Raw genomic sequence first — 24,104 nt, forward strand, 5'->3', positions numbered from 1 at the left:
ATCCACACTTCCAATGCAGGGTTAGATCCCTGCCTGGGGAACTAAGATCCCACATGCTGTGTGGCGCTGCTCAAGTATGTTAGTTGCTCAGTCATGTCCAACTCTTTGTGACCCCAGGGACTGTGGCATGCCAGGATGCTCTGCCCATGGAATTCTCCAGGCAATAACACTGGAGTGGGTTGTCATTTCCTTCTCCAGGGGATCTTTCCAATCCAGGGATTGAACCCAGGTCTCCTGCACTGCAGGCTGGTTCTTTACCATCTGAGCCACCAAGGAAGCCCAAAAAACAACACAAACAAAATGAAACAAAACAAGAAACCATGAATGAGTGAGGTAGTAGATTACACCAGCTGAAAATAAAACAAATGAACAGGAAAACTATATCCAAAGAAATTACCCAGAATGCACCACTGGGCAGCAAAAAGATGTAAAGCACGAGACAATAAAAATATGGGACTTAGAACAAGAAATCTTAATGTATGATAAATTGGAGCTCTAGAGAGATCAGTACTTTGTTTTCTGCTCCAATATGTAAAGAGATTGGAAGTTGATTCTTGCCAAGAATTAAGAGACTTCTTCCTGGAGGAGAGGGTGGAAGTTATCATTGGCAAATGTCTTAAATTTGTTGGTGCCCAAGATCAAGGAAACACCTGGAGCAAACAGCAGACTAACCAAAAGGTTTAAAAGAAAATGCTTGGAAATGAGATGTAAATATGGGCTCTGAAAAGCTCTGACATATTCCTGGGATTCCAGAGGTAATATGTATATGGAGACCTATGCACATGTTTAGGAAAAAACCTAAAAACAGCCTAAGCTCTCACCTCTGTCTGTCGTTGAGGTTATGCAATGAAAGAAGTGAAGGACAAAGCAGAATTATAAACTTCCTGGCTGATTACTGATTGTTTGCCCCCACACACTCAGCCACTTGGCCAAGAGTGGGAGACTTACTGGTTACAGGCATTTATCAAAATCTCTGGCCAAGAATTAACTGACCATAAACTGAATAAAGACTTCGATGGTCACATATGATAAAGCCTACAAAATTAGTTCTGAGAAATCACTAAAGCAACAAACAACATACACAACAAGCAGCAACAACAGACAACCCCAGGAAGGGGAGACAGTCTAATTTCAAAGTTGCCACATTATTTTAAAAGCCCAATTCTTAACCAAAAACTTAAGAAACACACAAAGAAACAAGAGAGTATGTCCCAAACACAGAGAAGAAATCCATCAATAAAAACTGTCCCTAAAAACAATAAAAACTGTACCCAAGGATTTACTAGAAAAAACTTTGAAATCTACTATTTTAATATGCTTAAAGAGCTGAAGAAAACCATGCCTAAAGAATTAAAGTATTAGAATGACATCTCACCAAATAAAGAATATCAAAAAATAAACAGAAATTATAAAAGGAACAAAATAGAAATTATAAAATTTTTTTAAAAATCACTAGAAGGGCTCAAGAGCAGAGGGTAGAAGAAAAGATGTGTGACCTTGAAGAGAAGTTTAAAATTACACAGTCTGAGGAAAACAAAGAAAAAAGAATGAAGAAAAATTAACAGAGCTCAGAGATCTATCAGACAACAAGTATACCAACTTACACATAATGAGAGTCCCAGAAGAGAAGGAGAGAAAAGAACAGGAAAAAAACTTAAAGAAATAATGGTCAAAAGCATCCCAAATTTAATGAAAAACATTAACAGAAGAAGCCAAATAAATTCCAAGTAAAATAAAATGTAAGAGAGACCCTGGACAAATTGTAATAAAACTGTGCAAAGTCAAAGAATCTAAGATAGACATGACACATGGTGCACTGAGCCTCAAAATAAGATTAACAGCTATTTCTCATCAGAAACCACCGAAGCCAAAAGGCAGTAGAATAACACATTCCAAGTACTAAAGGAAAAATAAAAAGAACTTTCAACCTAGGAATTCTATATCCAGCAAAAATATCCTTCAAAAATAATGGGGATAGTAAGATATTCCCAAACAAACAAAACCTGAGTTTCTCACTAGCATGCTAACCCCTCAGGAAATACTAAACAGATTCTATTAGCTGAACTGAAAGAAAACAGAATAGTAACTTGAATCCACATGAAAACTCAAGAGTACCAGTAAAGGTAGTCCACACAGTAACATATAAAAGACAGTGTACATTTAATTTTCTAACTTTTTCCCTCCTATCTGAGAGATAACTGCACACAGCAATAATCAGAAATCTATGTTGACAGGCACACAAGGTAAAAAGATGATATTTGTAATGATAGCAGCATAAAAGAGAAGTGAATGGAGATACAGATGCAAAGTTCTTTTATATTACTGAAATTAAATTGCTACTAGTCCAAATTAAATTACTGTAAACTAAGATGTTAACTGTAATCTTTAAGGTAATCACTAAGAAAATAACTCAAAATAATACAGCAAAAGAAACAAGGGAATTAAATTGGTACACTGGAAAATATCCATCTAGCACAAAAGAAGGCATTAATTGAGAGACAGTGGAACAAAAAGAACATAACACATACAGAAAACAAATAGCAAAATAACTGACATGAATCCCACTTCATCAGCAAACACATTAGATGTAAGTGGATTAAACTCAGATTAAAAAGCAGAGAACTGCAGAATGACTAATAAAACAAGACTTATATGCTATCTTAAAAAGGCACACTATAAAGACAAAAATAGACTGAAAGTAATCTTTTACAGAAAGAGATACACCTTACAAACAGTAACCAAAAGAACAGAAGTGGCTACATTGAGATAAGGATAACCTCAATGTCTTGTATTAATGAAAAACGGAATTACTAGTTAAGAACTTTTCAACAAAAAAAATTTCAGGCCCATATATTTTTACTGGAAGATTCATCCCATAAGGTAATAAAGCAATAATATAAATGGAAACTATTCAAGATGTTTGAGTAACACTATTCAATTCAATTTACAAAGTCAGCAGTATCCTGGTATCAAGCCAGACAAAAGCACTGCAAAAATTATACTACAGAATGTCTTATTATCATAAATGTATAAATCTTCAACAAAACACTAGCAATACAGTTATTTCAGCAATATATTAAAAACAGAACACATTATGGTCAAGTGGTATTTAAAATGGGACAAGAAGGTGAGTTCAATCTATTGATAGAAGGCTGATTATTACTGAAAAAACACCAATGTAATTTAGCAAATAAAGTAAAGAAGAAAAGTCATGCTCATCTCAACAGTTGCAGAGAAAGTATTTGACTAATTCAACTTGTACTAACGACAAAAATCCTCAGCAAAAGTGAAGTAATAGGAAAGTGAAAAGTGAAAGTCATGTCCGGCTCTTTGTCCCCGCCATGGACTCTATACAGTCCATGGAATTCTCCAGGCCAGAATACTGGAGTAAGTAGCCTATCCTTTCTCCAGAGGATCTTTCCAACCTAGGGATGAAACCCAGGCCTCCTGCATTGCAGGCGGATTCTTTACCAGTTGAGCCACAAGGAAAGCCCAAAGTAACAGAAGGGAAATTTATTTAACTTGAAAAAGCATCTACCAGAAAACTTGCAGTTATTAATAATATAATTCACAATGAAAGACTGAGCACTTTTTCTCCATAAAATTGAGAATGGAGCAAGGATGTGCAGTGTCACCATTTCTATTTAATATTGTCCTTGGCAGTGTGATAAAGCAAAAAAAAAAAAAAAAAAAAGCACACAGAAAGAAATGAAAAGATCTGTACTCACAGATTAAAAGGTTGTAAAAGTTCCTAGAAGTAATAAGTTTACAAATGTTTCAAGGGACAAGGTCAATATACATTTAAATAAACTGCATTATAATTCTATAAAATATCAGTGAATAATTGGACATTTAAAAGGCAACATCATTTACAATAACATCAAATAACCAGCAAATCCAGCAAAAATATATAAATCTAGCAAAATATTTGCAAGATCTGCATGCTAAAAACTACAAAACATTGAAGGAATAAAAAAAACGTGCATAAATGAAGAGGTACACAGTATTCATAGATTGGAAGAGTCAATATTAAGTGTCAAGATTATGATATTTATTCTTCCTCCAAACTGATCTACATATTCAATACAATTCCAATTAAAATTCCAGCAGGATATTTTGCAAAAATTATAAGCTGATTCTAAAACTTATATGGAAGTGCAAAGCATTTAGATGTGTCAATGCAATTTTGAAAAATAACTACAGAGTTGGAGAACTCATACTATATAATCTCAGAGCTTATCATAAAGCTACAGTAATCAAACATTTTGGTATTGGCACAGATCAGTGGATAAGATAATATATCTAACAGTAGACCCACATATCTTTGGGTCAAATAATAACTTTGTCAAAGTTGCAAGAAAACTCATGTAGAAAGTATAATCTTTTCAATAAACAGCTGGAATGACTGGGTGTGCATACACAAATGAATAGACTTTGCACCATATACACAAAAATTAACTCAAAACAGACCACAGACCTATATGTAAAACCTAACTATAAAATTTCTAAAGGAAAATCTTCATGTACTTGAATAAGGCAAATAATACATCTTAGGTATGACACCAAAGACAAACCATAGATGAAAACAAGGGATAAATGGGACTGCAATGAAATGGAAAATTGCTTTTTAAAAGTTTCTAATCAAGAAAATAAACATACAAGCCAGGAAACATCTGTAAAACATACTTTTAAAAGGAACTTGAATCTAGAACATTTCATGAACTCTCAAAATCTCAGTAATTAGAAAATATCAATTATGCAAAAGTTGCCATAATTTCTCATCAGAGAAATGACAAATTTAAACCACAATGAGATATTACTATAGCCTACTAGGATGAAAAAAAAAATAGAACATACTGATAATACCAAAAAGTGCTGACAAGAAGGCACAGCCAAATAAAATCCTCTCATATATTTGGCAGGAATACAAAATGAAAAATCCACTATGCTCCGTTATCAGCCAGATAAACAGTCTGGCAGTTTCTTATGAGGTTTAACATACATTTACCATACCACCTGGCAGTTCCAGTCCCATCTATTTACCCAAGGAAAAGAGAAACTTACTTCACACAAAAATCTATACAAATGTTTACAATCCCTAATCAACCATAATTGGAAACAACCCACATGTCCTTCAACTTGTGAACAGATAAAATTTAGTAGTATGTCCACACAGTCAGAAACTACTCAGCAATAGAAATGCACTATCAAAATACACAACACTGATGAACCTCAAATACATTAAGCTAAATGAAAGAATCCTGACTCAAAAGTTTACATACTATGTTTCCATGTATGACATTTCTGGGAAAGTACTTGCCGAGGGCTGATAGTAGGAGAAGGTGTTGACTTCAACAAACACAAATGAATTCTGGAGGATACCAGAACAATCTTATGTCTCAACTGTACTGGTGGTTATGCAACTGCATACATCTGTCAACATTTACCAAATGTGAATGTCTGTCAACAAAGAGGTCATTTTCACTCCATGCAAATGGTTTGGTAAAAAAGTTGATAAAAATTTAATTTTTTCAAAACTATATTCAAGATACAATTTCAAGAGTGATCACTAAGAATCCAGAAATAAAATGTACAAATCCCAAACCAACAGAAATACACAGGTTGAGAAATGAACAAGGGGAAAAAAATCTGTTTTAGAAAGGCAAAAAGAGAAAAATCACACAAAGAATGGAATCAAATTGTAGGATGGCAACAATACAAGAATATCAACAACTGGAATAGAGTTAAAGCAACTGGTTTGAACCTACACATTAAAAACAAAAAAAGTCAGACTAGATTAAGAACAAAGACCAATTATATACTATTTGTAAGAGACATCTAAGCATAATTACACAGAAAGGCTGAAAGTAAACAAATGAAAAAAGATACATTCAAACAATTTCCAAAAGAAAACTTGCATAGCTATTACATTAGATAACAAAGACTATAAGATGAAAACACTAACAAAAGACTCAAACATACTATCAGGTTCAAATTACCTGAAGGTAGAGCAATACTTTGGCCACCTGATGTAAACGACCAACTCACTGGAAAAGACCGTGATGCTGGGAAAGATTGAAGGCAAAAGGAGAAGATGGAGATAGAGGATGAGATGGCTGGACAGTATCACTGATTCAATGGACATGAATTTGAGCAAACTCCGGAAAATAGTGAGGAACAGGGAAAGGTGGCATGCTACAGTCCATGGGATCACAAAAGTCAGACACAACTTAACAAATGAACAACAACAAGAGAAATATACAGGCATAGATGGTATACCTAATAAAATAATCTCAAAGGCTATAAAGCAAAAGCTAACAAAACGGCATGGGGAAAATGAACAAATCCAGAATTTAAATGGACATGTTAGCATATACAACTTAATTATTCAAAAAGCAAACAGCCAAAAATTTATAAAGATACAGAAAATCTGAGGAACACCAACAAATTTGATATAATGGAGAAATATATATAGACGTGTGCCCAACAATTAGAGAAACAATACTCTTTTCAGATGCAGTAAAACATTTATAAAAATTGATCACATACAAGGCCATAAAGCAAGAATCAATAGATGTAAAAGACCTGATTCATACAGGCTACCTTAACTGCCTATAATGCAATTAAGTTTAAAGCTAACAATAAAAGAAAGCTAATCTAAAGTCACACATGCATGGAAATTTTAAATAACTGATGAGTCAAAGAAGGTATGATAAACCTAATAATAAAGTTTCCCAGGAGGCATAAATGGTAAAGAACCTGCCTGCCAATGCAGGAGACATGAGAGACACAGGTTCAATCCCTGAGTCAGAAAGCTCCCCTGTCGGACAAGGGCATTGCTACTTACTCCAGTATTCTTGCCTGGCGAATCCCATTGACAGAGGAGCCTGGAGGGCTACACTCCATAGGGTCACAAAGAGTTGGACACAACTGAAGAGAATTAGCAGGCACACATGCATAATAATAATACTTAGGCCAAAACAATGATAATGTTTCATATCAAAAGCATAGGATGCCAAAAAACTGCCAAGTAAATTTAGTCTTGACAAAAAAAATGTATGATCTTAAATACTTTTATTTATTTTCAAATAAGGAACTCAAAGTATGAATAAGCCATATATCCAACTTAAAAAGGAAAAAATTGTAATACTGATAAATGGAACAAAAGAATAAAGAAAAACAGAAACAAACCAGTTTTTAAAAAATAAAAGGCAACACTGATTCACTGAAAAGAACATAACTGACAAACCCCTCGGGAAATAAATTAGGAAAAAAGAGAGAAGGCACAAATAATCTTACTAATGAAGAAAGGGGTAATATAAACAGAGCTTAAAAATATATCTAGAGAATATCATCAACACTTTTATGCAAACAAATCTGAAAACTTTAAAAAGCTAAAAAATTTCAATATTACAGATATGGTCCAGCAAAACTAACTCATGAACAATTAGAAGGACTTGACGGTTCTTATAAGTACAAATACATTGAGGTGATAGTTTCACCAGGCAACGATAGTTTTATAGCCTTGTTCCACAAAAATTTCAAGAAATGGATTAATTACATACTATGCAAACTCTTTGAGAAAATTAAATAAGAACAGTAAAATACATGTCTATCTTATTCGTGAACATACAAGAAAAATCTCTTTAAAAAAATGGTTGGGAAAGGCAGTCCATCAGTGTCCCTGTGTTCCGTTCCTCATTCTCAGAGAGTGTAACTGATTCTGAGGTTCATCTGTCTCATGATATGGAGCAGGTTCTGTAGCTAAATAGGCAACTATTAATAAATAGGTCAAGGCAGCCAGAGCACTACTTCCATGTAACTCTTTGCACTTCTGGGGAAGCAGGACTAACTTTTTGTAGTTAGCTATAATATTTGTTGCTTGCTTGCAAAGTGCTGGACCTTTGGACTTGGATTACTCAACTGCAATGCAAACTGTGTGTATACAACGGGTGTCTGGGCCCATCTTGTAGCTTGAATGATAATGTTCTTTGTCTCTGACCCAAGAGTCTCATGTCTTCTACCACTACCCATGAAACAATAATTGGCTAACTTAATAGCTTGTTTAAACTACCATATAACTAAACTCATTTCACATGCTAGCAAGGTCATGCTCAAATCCTTCAAGCTAAGCTTCAACAGTACGTGAACCAAGAATTTCCAGATGTATAATCTTGATTTAGAAAAGGCAGAGGAACCAGAGATCAAAGTGCCAACATTCCTAGAAAACGCCAAGGGAATTCTAAAAAAAATCTGCTTCACTGACTATGCTAAAGTCTTTGACTGTGTAGATCACAAAAAACTGTGGAAAACTCGTAAAGACATGAGAATACCAGACCACCTTACCTGTCTCCTGAGAAACCTGTACAGGACAAGAAGCAACAGTTAGAACCAGACACGGAACAACAGACTGGTTCAAGATTAGGGAAGGAGTGTAAGGTTGTATATTGTCATCCTGCTTATTTAACTTATATGCAGAGTACTTCATGAGAAATGTCGGGCTAGGAGATTCACAAGCTGGAAGCAAGATTGCCAGGAGAAATATCAACAATCTCAGATATGCAGACAGTAACATTCCAATGGCACAAAGTGAAGAGGAACTAAAGAGTCTCTTGATGAAAGTGAAAGAGGAGAGTGACAAAGCGGGTTTAAAACTCAACATTCAGAAAACTAAGATCATGGCATCTGGTCCCATCACTTCCTGGCAAATAGATGGGGAAAAACTAAGAACAGTGACAAATTTTATTTTCTTGGGCTCCAAAATCACTGCAGACAGTGACTGCAGCCACAAAATTATAAGAAGCTCCCTGGAAGAAAAATTATGACAAACTTAGCATATTAAAAAGCCAGAGATATCATTTTGCCAACAAAGGTCTGTATGGTCAAAGATATGATTTTTCCAATAGTCATGCATGTTTGTGAGAGCCTGACCATAAAGAAGGCTGAGTACCAAAGAATTGATGGTTTTGAATTGTGGTGCTAGAGAAGACTCTTTAGAGTCCCTTGGACAGCAAGGAGATCAAACCAGTCAAATCCTAAAGGAAATTAACCCTGAATACGCACTGGAAGGACTGATGTTGAAGCTCCAAAACTTTGGCCATCTGTTAAGAGCCAACTCATTGGAAAAGACTCTGATGCTGGGAGAGATTGAGGGCAAGAGGTGAAGGGAGTGACAGGGGATGATATGGTTGGATGGCATCTCTGACTCAATGGACATGAGTATGAGCAAACTCTGGGAGATAGTGAAGGACAGGGAAGCCAGGTGTGCTGCTGTTCATGGAGTCACAAAGAGTCAGACACTACTTAGCGACTGAACAACAATGCTCTCTGATAGATTATCTTTCACTTACTGATTTATAGATGCTCATTAGATAATACAGAAGTAAGTACCTTGCCTCCTATATGAGTGACAACTGGATTTTTAAAATGCTACTTTTAAAAAGGTACTGAGAATGTTAGATAAACGGATATGTAGTTATTCATTTTATTATTTTCTTTAAAATGTTACTTTTTATATTATGATATATTTAGTGAATGTAAAAGTTCACATAGTAAAAGAATCTTAAACTGTCACACTCCTTTTTATTTCAAGGGTGGTAAGCAATTCGTGGGAGAAAGGTAGAAATTTTCACAGTTATTGAAGTCATAAATTTTTTATTATTTGGGGACATAAATGTTTAATGCCTGAGGAACTCTTTGGCCCGTATGTCAGAGAAAGCATTGCTTTACCTTAGGACATGAATTTCAAATTATTTAAAACTTACACATTTTCTTTCATAAAAACTAATAAAGTTTGAATTTGTTTTTTAAGTGACTTAACAGAACATTTCCAGCTTACTGGACTGGCCATGTATGTAGTTTTTAAATTGGCCTTCTTCCTATCGTAACTCCTAAAATACCCAACCCACCACTCATACTCCTCAAGTCTCAAAACAGAATTTCTAAAAATTAACTTGGTGAGCCAGGATGATCAAAATCATTATCAAAATGTCAGTATCTATGCTTCAGAGGAAGACAGGAAATGGAAGAAAGGCACTCCTTTTTCTAGTTTGAAGACAAAATGGAATCTCAGAGGCAATCCATTTTCATTGTTTCTTTTAAATATATCACAACACTATTTTAAATGCTCCATTCTACTCCCTCCCCTTTAGACACAAAATACCACTACGTGGTTATTAAAACTGATGATGAATTATTTCAAGTTTTACCTCCCTAAGAATATACAGCTACCATTCATTAGGGACCTTTATTCCTTTAATTCCTTCATAAAACCAACCCTGTTTTTTACCATCTTAAAGTTATGAAAGAAGGTTGGAAGGGCTCTGATTTTCTTTCATTTCTAAAAGGTCCTTACTCCTCCATACTGATTACTTGAACATAAAATAGCACTGCCAGAAAAACAAATCTTCACAGAAGAGGAAAGGGCTGCATACAGGCATTTACCACAGAACAAACTGAAGTTTACTGAAAAGGAAGTTATTCAAGAGCACAGAGAAAACTAAGTTGCATCTAGTAAAGCAGAACTGGTGCCTGACTTTAAAGTCTAAAGGGAGATTTTAACAAATGTGAATCATCAGCAGACAAATCTCTAAAACCAAAGGCCAACCAAAGATTATAGTTTGGAAGACTAACATTTTAACCAATAAAAAAGAATGAAGGACTAAGGAGACAATAGATATTCAGAATGATTCATTCAGTTGGTACACAGTATAAATTTTCTGAGAACACGTCTCTACATGAGATAACATGGAATAGAGTTGTGAAACAGAAGATATATAATATTTGCTTTTTTAGGAATGTTACAAAGTATAAAGGCTAAATCTAACTGGGTTCAATAGCAAATTATTCATTTGTCATTAACATGCTCTCCATCAATATGAGAAGGAGGAAAACAGCCCTTCTGATTGATCTTGAAAGAAATAATAGTTATCCTTGGAGAAAAAAATATACAATTATTATAACCAGTATGAAATTGTGAGTTCCATATTTCATGAAATCTAAGATTATACAAAATGATAACCATTCATACTTATTAAGAGGAACAGAAGCCCCCACTCCAACTCTAGCTGGATAATTGTTTCAACTATAAGAATAAGATTTAACATATAGAGAGTAAGGTGAAATTCACACCTTGGGTGAATCCTCAAGAAAATATTTTAGATGATAAGTATCCCCCTGTCTGTACTTCATACATGATTTAAAAAAAAAAAAACAAAGCAGTAAAATCCTACAAAGAAACTAAAATCACAAGTTAGACCATTCATATAATGACTTAATTTACAAAGGGTTAATTGTGTAAGAAAGCCTAATACCACTGTTTTCATTTCATTCATTTCAACAAGTAACATCAGCAATCCTACCACTCTTATTCGAGCTTCTTTCTTAATGCTCCATTGTATGACTTTAACAAACACAAACAGAACATGTTCATGAGACTTAGTAGTCTTTGAAGAAGGAAAATAAAACAAAGTGTGTATTTTATAAGGCTTTGATTAATGTTCATTCCTTATTAGCACAAAAAATGTTTAACCAATACAGTAAATCTACACACAGTCCTCTGCATTCAAAATAAGCCCGTCTTCCTATGCTATGCTGTAAGAGAAAAACATACAAAACAAGTATTTATGTGATTTGAGTATGACTTTCATCCCAAACTGAGATGATACCACCAGAGGATGGATTAATATGCTTATATACAAACAACTACACTTACTATGTGTAGCTCATTTTTACTGTTATGCTTTTCCCTTATATAATATGTTAATGCTATCTACTCTATTAAAATCAGACATTCTGACTGAGGTTATAATTTATTATGTTACATCGTTGTTTTTAAATTTTTTTTTAAATGGGAAAAAAAAAAAACTACAATGCTAAGTGTTAACTTAAAATATCTCCTCTAAGACAATTCAAAGGTTTACAGAAAATTAAAAATAAAATTAAAAAATGTTCCCTCCATACAAGCTTGTTAAAATGATGGGAGCTTGTTGAAATCCTGAAGCTCAATTTGACACAGAAGAATCACTTTTCTCTTAAGAGGAACATATGGTTATATTCTCAAAATTATACTAAAACCTGACCTAACTGTAACCAAAATGGCCTTTAAAAGGTTAACACAGCCTCAATACTGAGTGTCAATGCTATCATTTAAAAAAGAAAAATCACTCACCTTTCAAACCTAGAGTTTGTAGCTGGAAGAGCCGACCAAGTTCATAAGGCAAAACCCGTAACAGATTGTTATTTAAAAGCAATTCCCTGTTTTAAAGAAAAAAAAAACAAACTTTATTAACATATCCACAGTTGCTGTTCTTAACCTGCCTTTTAAGATACCATGAGTGATATCTACAATCAAGGCATTATTTCTCTATATTCATTCCAAAATGTTATAACTACCACATTCATTAACAGTGTTTCTATGAATTTACTCATTCTCGAACACAAATTAAAGATATAGGAATTGTGTATCACACTCAAATCCACTCCCTTTTGTCGCTCACCCAAAATTCCTCTCAGATACAAATCAAGAGAGAGAGATATTTTATGTACCCAAAGATAGCAGATATCCTCAAACCCAGCCTCAATCACAGGGAAAAAAAAATTTTTTTAATAAACTTCAGGATTTACTACACAGTAGCCAGTAACCCATTCAAATTTCATAGCATTACAACTATAATCACTTCAAGATACAACAATCACTGACAGAAAATATAAACATTAAAAATAAAGCATAGGATAGTATAAACAGGACAGCACACATGAAGATCTGAATTTATGACTGTGAAATTTGGGGCAGATTATAGAGAAAATAAATGGCCAGTGTTATTAATTAATGACTAAAAGGTATAAAATCAGACACCTAAGAAGTATTAAAAAAAACACATACAGTAAAGGGATTGTGAAAAAACAAGATTTTTAAAATATTAAATGTTTAAATTTAAACATATGATAGCAATTTTTTAACATTACTACTCAGCAGTAAAAAGGCAGGAAAGCAATCTTTGTTTTCATTGGTTCCCCCATGCCTCAATGGGTAAAGAATCCATCTGCAACGTAGGAGACATAGGAGATGTGAGTTCAATTCCTGGGTCGGAAAGATCCCCTGGAGGAGGAAATGGCAACCCACTCCAGTCTACTACTAGTCTAGCCCCAAATAATTCTGATGAGATTTGTCACCTGAGTGTAAAGCAAGAATAAAGTATTTTAGCCCTATCCCACCTCAAGTCTGTCAAAAGAAATTGGTAATACATGCACATTTCCAGCTAGAAAACTCCAAATTTAAAGGAAGGAAGGAAAAGAAGCATTCTATGAAGGCCAACTCAAGTACTGTGCTTAGACAATTTATATCATTTAATCTTCACATACATATGGAAAGCCTACTTACTTTAAGATGAGTAACCTCCCATATTTGTATTTGGTAAATTTACAATTTTATACAGTTGTGTCACATTTATATGTTCTCACCTGAGAGACACCATGTTTCCTAGTTCTGCTGGTAAACTTCTGAGTTTATTGGATGACAGATCCAGGTAAACCAGATTATGAAGCTTGGCAATATCAGGTGGAATGCGACTAAGGTAATTGTCATTTAGGTGCAGCGCTGTCAAGTGTGTCAATGACCAAAGTGATGTACTTAAGCTCCGCACTCTACCTAAAAGGCAAAATATTGATTCATTAAACCTAGGTCCAAGACAAAAAATGAGCTACAAGCACCAAAAAGTGGGAGAAAAGCCCATAAATGCATACAGATACTCTGACTCTGACATTTTAATTTTGCATTAAATGCTTTTGACTGCTTCCAAACATAACTGGTCCTTCTTTAATTCCATGCAACTTTTGTCTGACAACCATTCTTTCTCACAAATCTACCATGTATTAAAATAAAACGCAATATAACAAGGAGACCCTTGGATTGAGGGTGATCACATGTCTCAAGGAGAAAGCATGGGGCTGACTTGAGCTTTTGCAATAGAATGGTCATGAATTTTTTTTAAGTCATGGTACTAACAAAGCACTTCTCACATACTTCATGAAAATTAACAGTACAAGGCTAATCTACACCTAGGGTTTGAATTAGTCTACATACTTTAAATAGACAAGAGTAACTGCCATGATTTAGAGCTAATCTTAGATTAGCCACCAGGAAAATCATTTTACTCCCAAAGAAGATATCTTCCCCAGCTTTCTCATATTTCAATTATACATTAATAAATCTGGTTTAAGATTCTGCATTAAGTGCAACACACTCCAGGAAATGGTCACACATTACGCTTTACCAGTGAGTCAGCCTCCGACAGCTATGGTAGAACACATTCTGGAAAAAGCTAGAAGACTTGATTCAGAGTCCTAATTTCTACCATTTGTTAGCCATATTAAGCCTAAGCAAATCACAGAGTTTCAACTTCTGTAAAACGTGGTATTATCTTAACAATAAACTTATATGAAGAGACTTTAAAAACTTTTTACCAAAGTGAAATGGTAAAAGATTCTGATTAAAAGAGCAGTGGAAGGTACAGAGGGCAAAAAAATCTTAATAGGGAAATGTTGTTTTTCGTGTGGCTATCAAGCAGTAGACTCAAATTTAGATCTTCTGTCCAGGGTTCTTTCTATCACAGGTTCCTTGACCTTGTCTATAATCAGGCTTAAAGTATTAACTAGGATTTTGCATTTTAATAGGAAACAAAGTTTTCAAGTGATAGAGGTTCTAATAAATAAAACACTTAAGTTTTTACCTAGGGGTAACCAAGGGATTATCAACCAGAGACAACACTGGGACTCTGGCAATCTGGAAACATTTTAGGTTGTCAAAACCAGAGGAGTGCTACCACTATCTAGTGGGTAGAGGCCAGGAATGCTGCTGAACATCGATGTGCCACAACCACTTCCAACCACAAAGAACTGTCTACCCGGAAGTGTCAACAGTGCCAAGTTGAGAAATCCTGGGTTAACCTAGTAGGATTTGCTCATATTCATTATTTTAAAATTACCAATCACCTATCCACCCAGCTACTTTTTATCGAAGATACACATAGTTCCTGCTATACTCTAATGTGGGTTTAACTCTTCCAATGAAAGCCTACTGAGGAAAAAATTACATTCTATGTACAGTCTGTATTATATCAATTCATAAAAGAAAAACTGTACTTATACTTTTATTTTTAATAAGTTTTTAACTTTGTAATAATTGTAGATTTATAGAAAAGTTACCAGACAACACAGTTCCTATACACCCCCCAGCCAGTTTTCCCTACTACTAGCATATTATATTACCACTGTACATTTGTAAAAGGTTTCCTAGTGGCTCGGTAGTAAAGAACATGCCTGCCAATGTAGGAGACCGGGTTCAATCCCCGGGTGGAGAAGATCCCCTGACGGAGGAAACGGCAACCTATTCCAGTATTCTTGCCTGGGAAATCCCTACCTGGGAAAAGCCTGGCAGGCTACAGCCCATAGGGTCACAAAGAGTCAAACACAGTTTAGCAACTAAAGGGACAGAACCTGGGTCTCCTGCCTTGCAGGCAGATTCTTTACCATCTGAGCCACCAGGGAAGCCTGTTAACTGCAAGAATTAGTTACTCAGTCATGTCCACCTCTTTGTGACCCCATTGGCTGTAGCCCGCCAGGTTCCTCTGTCCATGGAATTCTCCAGGCCAGAACACTAGAGTCAGTTCCCTTCTCCAGGAGATATTCTTGACCCAGAGATCGAACCTGGGTCTCCTGGATTGCAGGTAGATTGTTTACCATCTGATTCACCAGGGAAGCCCAAAAAAGAACATTTGTCAAAACTAGGAAACTAAGATTACTACTTTCGTTATTAACTAATTTACAGACTTTATTTGAATTTCACCAGTTTTTACACCTTTTTGTTAGAAGATTTGATCCAAGATACCATTTTGCATCTAGTTGCCATGTCTCTTTAGTCTTCTCTTGTCTATGACAGTTTCTCATTCTTTCCTTGTTTTCAGGACCCTGACAATCACTCTGTGGAACGTCCTTCAGTTGGTCTGATGTTTTTCTCACTATTAGACTGGGGTTATGAGTTTTCAGAAATCAGATTCTATTTTAACAAATCCTAAACATGTAAAGTCATGTAGCAGTTATCACTTTATAGAATAAACAGATAGCTTTTAGGATTCCTACTCTGCCAACAATGGGATGACAGGATGATGGCAAAGATATCAACTTGCAAAAATGATTACTCTGTGATAGAAAAACAAAATCTATTATATCAAAGAAGCAGGTTTTACTTAGAAACTGCACTCCCAATGCCTTCAGTTCTAGATGCCACCTGTGGCCCATGGTATTAATCTCAAAAGAAACAATGGAAACAAAGACATTTAGTCACAGATAAAACAGTAAGTTGAACACTAGTAAGTACCTCAGCCGGAGAAGGCAATGGCACCCCATTCCAGTACTCTTGCCTGGAAAATCCCATGGATGGAGGAGCCTGGTAGGCTGCAGTCCATGGGGTCGCCAAGAGTCGGACACAACTGAGCGACTTCCCTTTCACTTTTCACTTTCATGCATTGGAGAAGGAAATGGCAACCCACTCCAGTGTTCTTGCCTGGAGAATCCCAGGGACAGGGGAGCCTGGTGGGCTTCCGTCTATGGGGTCGCACAGAGTCAGACACGACTGAAGTGACTTAGCAGCAGCAGCAAGTACCTCAGCATTTGGATTTTTTCAATTAATTCATCTAACTCAAAATGTATAGCAATGACAAAAATGTAATACTCAACTCTTGTTCATTCTTGCGATTATGTGTGTGTAAAGTGTGAAGTCGCTCAGTCGTGTCTGACTCTTTGCGACCCCATGGACTGTAGCCTTCCAGGTTCCTCCATCCATGGGATTTTCCAGGCAAGAATACTGGAGTGGGGTGCCATTTCCTTCTCCAGGAGATCTTCGCAACCCAGGGATTGAACCCAGGTCTTCTGCATTGTAGGCAGACATTTTACTGTCTGAGCCACATATCCCAAATTAAATGTTTCAGATTTCACTCACCCGAGATTTCTAATTCTGCCCAGTGAGATTTTTTCCCATTGGCTACCTCCTCTGCTGACATGATGGTATAAATTCTGCGAGGATCTGGAGGATCATATTTTTCCTTTGGCATCCCTATTAGTCTGTGAGAAAAAAGAAAAAAGATGACCAATTATTATAGTCATACATAAAAACAGAGGGAGAAAAATGGGACGCTAAGTTTTCTTTGGCTTCCCCCTTACCAGGCTACCCTTAAATTCTCATTAGAAGGAAAACACACGCAAAGTAGGCTAGGCTGCAGGAATTTAGTAACAGAGGCCTCAAGGAAAATGCAAAGAAGCAGGGACACTGGACTTCACAATAAAACATGGTCGTTGCTTCCCAAACATTCACTGCACCCCTTCCTCTTCATTTAACTGCTGTGCTTTCCAACACAGACTGACCCTTTGAGAGTTTCCTTGATGGACTCTGATTGGTCTAAGAGAACCAAGGTAATTCTATCCTCCTTGCTTCATGCTATTCAAATATTCCATGTCTAAAACAATAAGCACAAGATATTCTCCCTGTCACAGAGATTAGTTCAGAAATATCTAATAATCACTAGGCTTAAGACTAATTTTACATTTATGGGAAGAGCAAGCTTCTTTCTCCTATTGGTCATACATGAAAAAGAATATAACCCCAACTACTCTTGGCAATCATTCAACAACTAGAAGGGAAGCCAGCCATAGCAGTCAGAGACTAGAAAACAGAGAAACAAAGCCAGAGCCCTCACCACACCACTCCTGTAGCATTCTTCAGCACTGGGTTTTTCAACTATACAAGCCAGTCTATTTGCTTATTGTTTAAACTACTAGTTTGTGTTTTCTGCTACTTGTAATCAAAAGCATCTTAATTAAGATCATATATCTTGGTTTACATGGGCCAATCTTGGTTTATATCTGTTACTCTTAGGTCACTATTAATATAATGCTCAAAAGTGTCCAATTTGGATGATGAGTTACATGGCTGCCCTAATTTAAAGTAGTATTATACAGTTTTCTTTATATAACTGCAAAAATAATTGAACAATCATCAGTGACAACCAAACAGACATAAAACTCCTCAAGTGTGCAATGTATGAATCAGATGACAAATGGCCATAAAAATAACCATTCAAGAGGTCTTAAACTCCTGCATGCTATCATTTCAGTTTAGTTCAGTCGCTCAGTCATGTCCAACTCTTTGAGACCCCATGAACTGCAGCATACCAGGCCTCCCTATCGATCACCAACTCCCAGAGCCCACCCAAACTCATGTCCATTGAGTCAGTGATGCCATCCAACCATCTCATCCCCTGTCATCCCCTTCACCTCCTGCTCTCAATCTCAGCATCAGGGTCTTTTCAAATGAGTCAGCTCTTTCCATCAGGCAGCCAAAGTATTGGAGCTTCAGCTTCAACATCAGTCGTCCCAATGAACACCCAGGACTGATTTCCTTTAGGATGGAATGGTTGGATCTCCTTGCAGTCCAAGGGACTCTCAAGAGTCTTCTCCGACACCACAATTCAAAAGCATCTATCAGTATCTGCATACTATTTATAGTTGCTTCTTTGCTCACACTTTAACACACACAGATATACATACAGACACCAAAACCAAATGTCTAAAACTGGGACTGTTTCCAAGTAGTTTAGAACCTCTATCTCAATGGAAGAGTTACTTTCAGATGGTCTGAAATTTGTTACATAGAAAGAAAAACAGGAAGAATTCTATTATGTATCAAGAAATCAAAGCTAGTTTATAAGAGTACAATCAAAATTTCCCATCCCATAATTTGCCCTAGTATTTCTGAAGGAAAAACCGTCATTTCTTCCCATTTACTAAAAGGAGCAAAGAGGAAGTTTTCCAGATTTTTTTCATCTGTTAACAGTAATTAGCTTCCAAACCTGGTTAAGCTCTTCAGCTCTAATCTTATCACATAACTGTGTGATACTGAAACATGTTTTATTTTCCATAAATGTCCCGGATCTTCATACAGCACAAAGAGTATGATCATTTTTCACAGGGGAAAAACTTGATTTTTACCCTATGTGGCCTATGTAAAATATTTCTGAATATAACATTTTTAGGTAGTAAGGTTTTTAGAATTTCTACTATGCACCATAAGGCACATGTATCTCTGTGGATACTCCTACACACTAATGTAAGATTCTACAAAAACACAAGATTAATAAGCAAAACCAAATCAAATGGATTCAGATCCAAAGACATGCTACAAATTCATCAACAATAACAATGGGTAAAACTAAGACTATGAAATTTTCAAATTAACTTTCATTAATTTTAAATCATTTTCATAAAACATAGTGCAAAAAATGGTATAGATGCACCTACAGCAGGGGAAGAAAAGCGACGTAATCATGAAGAACAGACAGGTGGATACAACGGGGAAAAGAGGAGAGTGGGACACATCAGGAGATTATATATATACACATATATATACTTCCATGTGTAAAATAGATAGCTGGTAGGAACCTGCTATATATACAGCAAAGGGAGCTCAGCTCAGCACTCTGTGATGACCTAGAGGGGAGGGATGGGGGAAATGGGATGGAGATTCACGAGGGAAGGGATATATGCACACAGTTGATTCACTTTGTTGTATAGCAGAAACTAACACAACACTATAAAGCAATTATACTCCAATTAAAAAAAAAAGTGCATCGGTCAACTTAATTTGGCAGTTTAACCATGGCTACCACTGGACAGTGTGTTACTTAAGGGATAATGAGAATGGAGGTATATCCTCTTTGTCTCTATACAGTTCCTATCACATGTGTGTGTGGCTCAGTTGTATCTGACTCTTTGCAATCCATGGACTGTAGCCCTCCAGCCTCCTCTCTCCATGGGATTTCCCAGGCAAGAATACTGGAGTGGGTTGCAATTTTTCTACTCAAGGGGATCTTCCTGACCTAGGGATCAAACCCACATCTCCAGCATTGGCAGACAGATTCTTTACCACCGCAAAGCACTCCTATCACACAGTGGGCACCTAGTAAGTATTTGTGGAATGATCATGTGCTTTTTAATCCTAAAAACTACCAGCTTTCTCCCACCTAGTCCAATTAACAGTCAATGCTCTTCTAAAAATTAATCTCATGAAATGGTCATTAATCAATTTCCCTAAATAATTTAGAAATCTAGAGAGGAGATTAATAGTCATCATCTCTTTTGGCCCACAAATGTCAATATCTGAAACTGCTACTATATAAGAACTGTATTTCTTTTTAAAAAATTTTTATGTCTCCATCTTTTTAAGTATTAAAATTTAAAAATCTGTTTATCATATCCATAAAATGCTTACCAATGTCTATAATATGTAAAAACCAAAGTACAATTAATACTGTTATATTACGCATCAAAGGTCTCTTTTGGATTTGATTAGGAAGTCAATAAAAATACAAGTCATTTAATCCTTCAAAGTGACACTAAATTTGGATAGTCTGATTGAAGTTAAAACACTTATTTGCATTAACTAATTTAGTAGAGTCTATAGATTTGGTGATCACTACTGTCCTAAGCATCAGGTTTTCAAATATGCTACTTAAAAACTTAGCTCAAATTTAAGAAATTGGCATTACTGAACCTCCTATTCAGCTTTATCTTCCTGTTCAGTTTCTCAGCATCAATCTTCCATCTTGGAGACATTATCACAAAAACCTATTTCAAAATAACTTAATGTATAAAATAATAATTCAACTATAACTTAAATCTTTAAATGTGACACTGATAATGTGCTTTCTCAACAGTCTAAGATACAGGTCAGTCCAAGGTTTAAATACTGGATGGACACACTTCATCCAAGGAAGAGAAATGTTTTATTTTGTAAAGTCTAACAGCTAATTCCTTTCTCTAACTTTATTAAATTGATGAAAGGCAGGTTTTTCAATTGGTTTTTCCAAGAATTTCTCATTTCTGCAATATCTTACATCAGTTCCCAAAGGATCATGCCATTACATCAACCTAATTTACACTGGGGAGGGGATCCTACTAATGTAACAAGAGTAAACTAAAACCCCCTTCACAAAACAGCCTTTTTAACTTGCACTCTTCAATACTATGAAAAATACTCCACATAGCTCCCCAAATACTGACTACATAAGCTTCTTTGAACTTGCCATCCTCTCTCCTCCATTCCTTGAATCTTATATCACCAATGCAGGCTTCTCAGAATCTAGTATAAATCTAGTTCTGAGAGCAACTGTCAGTCCTGAACAAAGAACTTGATTATTTCTTAGTTTCTAAGTGAACTATCCTGAAAGAAAATCATCACTGAAGGATGATTAATTATGACATACAGTGAAGATTTTCATTAGTTTATTTCTTGGAGTCGTCTGTAAAATTACGCAAAAACTTCAAGTAAACTTGTAAAATACTAACTTCATGGAAGATGTATTCCAGTCCTTTTCTGGCTGAAAGTAACACTGTATGTAACACTAGGGCTACTTTGCCCTAAAAAATTTACAATTCCCAAACTGTAAATAAAATACAAGATTCCTATATAACACGCTGTTCAATGAATAAATTGTTGCAAAATATACATGAATTACCACCAAATACACTATTGCCAAGGAACCCCAAATCTCAGGTTTTGTATCTGGGGCGAGGAAAATACTGCAACATGACTCCTCCCTGCCCTATTGTCCTCCCCACTAAATAATAATCTGAGCCAAATCAGAGCAACTATTAAAGGCCAGAACTAAGCTTCTGCTAATTTTGGTTCTCTGGAGAAGCTTACTAAAAACAAAAAAATAGCAGACTCTATAGTGGATATAAAGATATAAGTCATTATGGTGTTAAACCACAGATTCCCTCAGATTACCCCCTTCTCTAAATTTAAGGTCATTTTATCTCAGTCTATAGTTCAGCACAGTTTCAGAAATTAATCCTACTTCATTTAGCATTCACAATAAGAGAGAATGCTCCAATCACAGTGAACCAGACCTCTAACTCAATGAATCCAACCCTAAAGTATAAACCAGTAGATAGGCACTTGGAGCCACAGACATATTAAGTCATCATCTCAACAGCAGTTTGCGAAGAAATCTTAGACAGAGATGTAGAGTTCTCAAAGTTAAAAGAAGACAAAATTAAGCCTACGCTGCTTACATTTTAGACCAAGATGTCAGTGTCTTATTATATTTTACATATTCTCAAATAAATGTCTTCTGTCAGCATTTATTTCCAAAGATCATGGAACACATTATTTGTTATTTATTGAATATCCACCTTGACTAACATCTATCCTTGCCATCTGGCCTTAATCATTAAGACCACTTTCCTTTCTGAGAAAATATGTCTAAGTTTACCATTTTTAATAAAGAAAAATAAGCACTGCACTGCAGCACTGGAAGTTTCTATTTCCTCATCAATATCTATTTTTAACTATACACAAGTATTAATCATTACAACTGTCACACAAAATTTATACCTTGCCTGTGAGCCCAGGAGCTCACAGCAGATACTTAAAAAACAGCTTCCAGCAAATCACACTGCATAAAGTAGAATCATACTGATAAAAATAAAGATTGATGGCAATCACAAGAGCTTAGAAGACACCTTGTGATAAACAACAATTTCATCCACATTCCTACTCCTCTTCTATACCAACGGCCTCCGGGTGACATTTGTCTTCAATGACATATTCAACTCAAGTCTGTAGATGAATACAGACTTGTTTCATCATTTCAATAATGAAACACTCAAAAAGAGCCATTCAAAATCTTCGTATCTCCCAATCTGTCACCACTTTAAACAAAAACAAAACAAAATTCAAGTTTTACAATGGTAAAGCCACCCATCATTAAGGAAAAAATTACCTTTGGACTTCTGGAATTTCCTGTTTCGGACCACTTTCACATTTATTCAGCAAACATTCACTGCAGGCCTGCTATCATCATGTACTGTATCAAGCACTAGGACTTCAACAGTGAACAAGACAAAGGTCATCCTTGCCCTCATGGAGCTTACACCATTTTCATGGTACTACGTGAAAAATAAAGTTATAGAATATTCTAATTTCAAATAATTTCACAAACAATTTTTCATTTCTTTTTGTTAGTACTTTTCTCCCCGTCATCAGGTAATTGCATTTCTCCCTATAGCCACTATGCTGAAACATACAGCTAAAGGGAGAATAAAAGATCTTTATCACAGAGGATGAGAGTAATGAATAATAGATAACCTACAGAATGGACAAGGATAGGATTAAAGAGTAGCATACCCAGAACAAGAATGGCAAGTTTTAAAGGGCTTAAAATTGAGGAATAAGATCAAAGATAAAAGGATAATACACATCAGTATATTTCACTTAAGGTGATAATAGCAAATGGTTTTCTAATCCAATGATCATATTTTTTCTATGATCTTTACTAACAAACTGAATAATGATGAAACAGTAGTACCAAGGATTTTTCTGGCCTTTAAAAATACTAGTACTCAATATGTTTTATTTCTAGTCAGTTTATCCTTATCGATCTCCTTCATAACCAGTTATCTACCCCACCAAATGCTAAAGCTGAAACTCCAGTACTTTGGCCACCTTATGTGAAGAGTTGACTCATTGGAAAAGACTCTGATGCTGAGAGGTATTGCAGGCAGGAGGAGAAGGGGACGACAGAGGATGAGATGGCTGGATGGCATCACTGACTCGATGGACGTGAGTTTGAGTGAACTCCGGGAGTTGGTGATGAACAGGGAGGCCTAGCACGCTGTGATTCATGGGGTCGCAAAGAGTCAAATACGACTGAGCGATTGAACCGAACTGAACTGAAATGCATCAGTATCAGTTCAGTTGCTCAGTCATGTCCGACTCCTTGAGATCCCATGAACTGCAGCACGCCAGGCCTCCCTGTCCATCACCAACTCCTGGAGTCTACCCAAACAACCCATGTCCATTGAGTCGGTGATGCCATCCAACCATCTCATCCTCTGTCATCCCGTTCTCCTCCTGCCCTCAATCCTTCCCAGCATCAGGGTCTCTTCAAATGAGTCAACTCTTCGCATCAGGTGGCCAAAGTACTGGAGTTTCAGCTTCAACATCAGTCCTTCCGATGAACACCCAGGACTGATCTTCTTTAAGATGGACT

At 35.9% G+C, this 24,104-nt stretch overlaps 1 protein-coding gene across 4 annotated transcripts in view; it reads right to left on the bottom strand.

Annotated features, from left to right (window-relative positions):
- The window catches only part of CNOT6L (CCR4-NOT transcription complex subunit 6 like), a 114,275-nt gene that overhangs the window by 48,681 nt on the left and 41,490 nt on the right, over window positions 1-24,104 (bottom strand). For 3 of the 4 annotated variants that reach the window (XM_061420566.1, XM_061420564.1, XM_061420565.1), the window contains exons 2-4: window positions 16,997-17,118; window positions 13,462-13,648; window positions 12,170-12,255 (exon numbers count right to left, since the gene is read on the bottom strand). In XM_061420566.1, coding sequence (XP_061276550.1) covers window positions 12,170-12,255; window positions 13,462-13,648; window positions 16,997-17,108 — 385 coding nt within the window. In that variant the 5' untranslated portion in view covers window positions 17,109-17,118. Of the gene's footprint in view, window positions 1-12,169; window positions 12,256-13,461; window positions 13,649-16,996; window positions 17,119-24,104 lie in introns of those variants that run through there. The other variant, XM_061420567.1, reaches the window with a different exon arrangement.

This window comes from Bos javanicus, chromosome 6 (genome assembly GCF_032452875.1).
Source record: "Bos javanicus breed banteng chromosome 6, ARS-OSU_banteng_1.0, whole genome shotgun sequence".
In the NCBI taxonomy this organism is placed as follows: Eukaryota; Metazoa; Chordata; class Mammalia; order Artiodactyla; family Bovidae; genus Bos; species Bos javanicus.